At 43.7% G+C, this 2839-nt stretch overlaps 1 protein-coding gene across 1 annotated transcript; it reads left to right on the forward strand.

The window, feature by feature from the left end:
* Positions 1 to 354: 354 nt before the first annotated feature.
* On the forward strand, positions 355 to 2154 carry LOC107586711 (class E basic helix-loop-helix protein 22-like). Its single transcript, XM_016274174.1, has one exon. The coding sequence runs from the start codon at positions 555 to 557 to the stop codon at positions 1335 to 1337; it is 783 nt and encodes a 260-aa protein (XP_016129660.1). The 5' UTR covers positions 355 to 554; the 3' UTR covers positions 1338 to 2154.
* The last annotated feature ends 685 nt before the right edge of the window (positions 2155 to 2839 follow it).

The raw sequence follows: 2839 nt of genomic DNA on the forward strand, positions 1-2839 counted from the left end.
TGAGTGTCATCAGCATAGCAGTGATATGAAAAGTCTTGTTTCTAAGTAGATTAGAAATAATAGTAAAAAAGTAAATTATTTGTTTAATAAGTAGATTTTGTATGTTTCTGCACTACAAAGCTCAACAGCGGCTTGAACACAGTGGCTCATTGGGTGTACGCAGATGGGCAGAGGAATAAAAGAACTGGGGTGCTTTTGTAAAGCTGTGAGAAAACCGTTTGGATGGTTTGTTACCGTTTTAATCCCATTAATTAAAACGTTAACCTGATTGGGTAGCGCGCGCTCAATCCCGATAGGCGATTCTTCTTCATATTAATAGCCCGATTTGAGATAATGATGTAAAAGACTCCCCCCTTCCGCTGCTGATGCTGATCGCTGCCGAGATCTACAAAGTGAGTCTCAACACGATAAACGCAGCGTAGAGCACTTTAGGAGGAGCCTCACTTGACGAGCGGAGCGGCCATCAACATCAACTCCACTTCATAGAATAGAAACTTAAGGAGAGGACAGCGGCTGAGTGAAGCCCCATCATCGCATCCGACTTTCGGGAGACTATGGACAGGAGAATAAACTTGGGTGGAGACATTTTTCACAAAACTCCCAGCGCAGTCTCGAGCAAAAAGATGGACTCGTTCCGACCGGTTGCGGGTATTGATCTCGGTTCGCAGGACAGCCAGTCGCCCATCAGCTGTTTTGAGCAGACCGACCCAGACCCGGTGCAGCCCGGCGGGCGAACGGGCACGCTGGGTCTGCCCACCGGATCTTTGTGTGTGAAATACGGCGAGAGCGCAAACAGGACTTCGGCTGCGGAGAGCAGCGGCGGCGAACAGAGCCCAGACGATGACAGCGACGGCCGATGCGAGATGATGCTCATGACGGACGGGAGAACGACGGTGCCCGGCGCAAAGTCAGAGGGAGGTAAGAAAAACAAAGAGCAAAAAGTCCTGAGACTAAACATCAACGCCCGGGAGAGACGGAGAATGCACGATCTGAACGATGCGCTCGATGAGCTGCGCTCGGTCATCCCTTACGCGCACAGTCCGTCTGTACGGAAACTCTCCAAAATTGCCACCTTGCTCTTAGCCAAAAATTACATCCTCATGCAGGCACAGGCGCTGGAGGAGATGAGACGGCTGGTTGCGTATCTCAACCAAGGCCAGGCTATCTCTGCCGCCTCGCTGCCCGCGACCACAGCTCTCACACCGGGGTTGAGCGCATACGAGCAGCCGGCTGGGTACCCGTTCCCTTCCGTTGCAGCGTCCTCCTGTCCAGACAAATGTGCCCTTTTCAACAGTGTCACCTCCAGCCTCTGTAAGCAATGCACTGACAAGCCTTAAACTCTGCAGCCGACTCTGGTAGAAGCACATGCGCAACTTTTGACTCTGAAAAAGCGAGACTGATGTCTGCCAGCAGTTTTGCAATGAAGTCGCTATAGAAGAATGCTAAAAACTTTTCTTACAACTTCATTCAAAGAAACACTGATTGTGTACATAGTATAGCCTATACTTTAAGTGCTGGTGAGAGTGGGATGAAAACCAAACAAAGTCTATGTCTGATGATGATGATGATGAAGAATGAACAGTTAATTAACGTGGACCCTTCAGAATGACGCGTGTCACTGACCTGACAACATGCAACCATGTTTTACCTTGTTTATGATGCCAAACGTTTTAAGGTTTTTAACTTGCAATAATGCGTATTCTTGCTACTTTGAATTTATGTTATGTAAATGTTTGCTTTCAAGTGACATCTGTGTTTTACAAAGCAGCTGCAGGAAGGAGCGGCGTATTGGACTTTATTCCAAAGTAGCCTACGTGCTATTTTAGAAAGCTTAGTTGAGATTGTTCATTTTAAAAATTGTAATATAATATATTGTTAGTTTGGTGGAATCTTAAAAAGTTGTTTTGCCTTTTTCATTTCTCTAAATGGACGAAATCAAGTGGATCTGCATGCCTGGTCTGATTATGCATTGTCATCATTGCTGTAAATCTCGCCGATTTGGCTTTTTACAAACACATGCAGTTTGGCTAGAGACGTGGCGGTTTCAACTTGTTGTCAGGTCGAGGCTGGAAGCAATGTAGATATATTAGTATCAATATGACCATAGAGGGCCATTTGTATGTGTTGATGTATTGGAAAGCTTTATTAAAATATTTTGATCCAACGTTTTACGCCTGGTTGTATGCTGTGATGCCGCGGGTAGTAAAGTGATGCATGGCTTCTGCTGGCTCGAGAGATTACGATCAATAAGTCGCAAGGAAAAAAATATTTTACTGATGACAGGTAATTTGTGAAATTATATAATTTAGTTACATTTAGCCTAACGAATTAGAAGCAATCTATTTTTTTCTTTAAATTAGCAGTGGTTTGTAAAACACGAGTGGTTTTTTAATTTTATGCTCGCTTATATATAAATGCCCTTGGAGAAAAAGCCCAGACTTTATGAACAACAATGCCCTACAGTTAAAAGAGACTGTCTGTTAGTATTATATGATAAAGCTTAGTCACCCCGATAATGATTATTAAAAAAAAAATCCGTGACGTTGTCTAATAATGTTAATTTGAAAACAACAGTGCATTAAAACTGTCGACTGTAATACCTATATTATTTTTAATTAAACAGATCGTTAAGGCAATTAAACCTCCTGGATGTGATTAAAGAACATAATTACGACACTGTTCACTGCCGTAATTGGGTGTCTTTAATCACAGGAAACAGTCACGAGCATCAGTGTCAGTGTCATTAGTTTGCATTGCTCTAGTTCGGCTGTCCATCACAACGGGACGATTATACGGACAGGAAGATGCCCTTTCACATGACGCTGATATCAAGTGCAAA

This window comes from Sinocyclocheilus grahami, unplaced genomic scaffold, assembly GCF_001515645.1.
Source record: "Sinocyclocheilus grahami isolate Dianchi unplaced genomic scaffold, SAMN03320097.WGS_v1.1 scaffold85.1, whole genome shotgun sequence".
NCBI classification, from domain to species: Eukaryota; Metazoa; Chordata; class Actinopteri; order Cypriniformes; family Cyprinidae; genus Sinocyclocheilus; species Sinocyclocheilus grahami.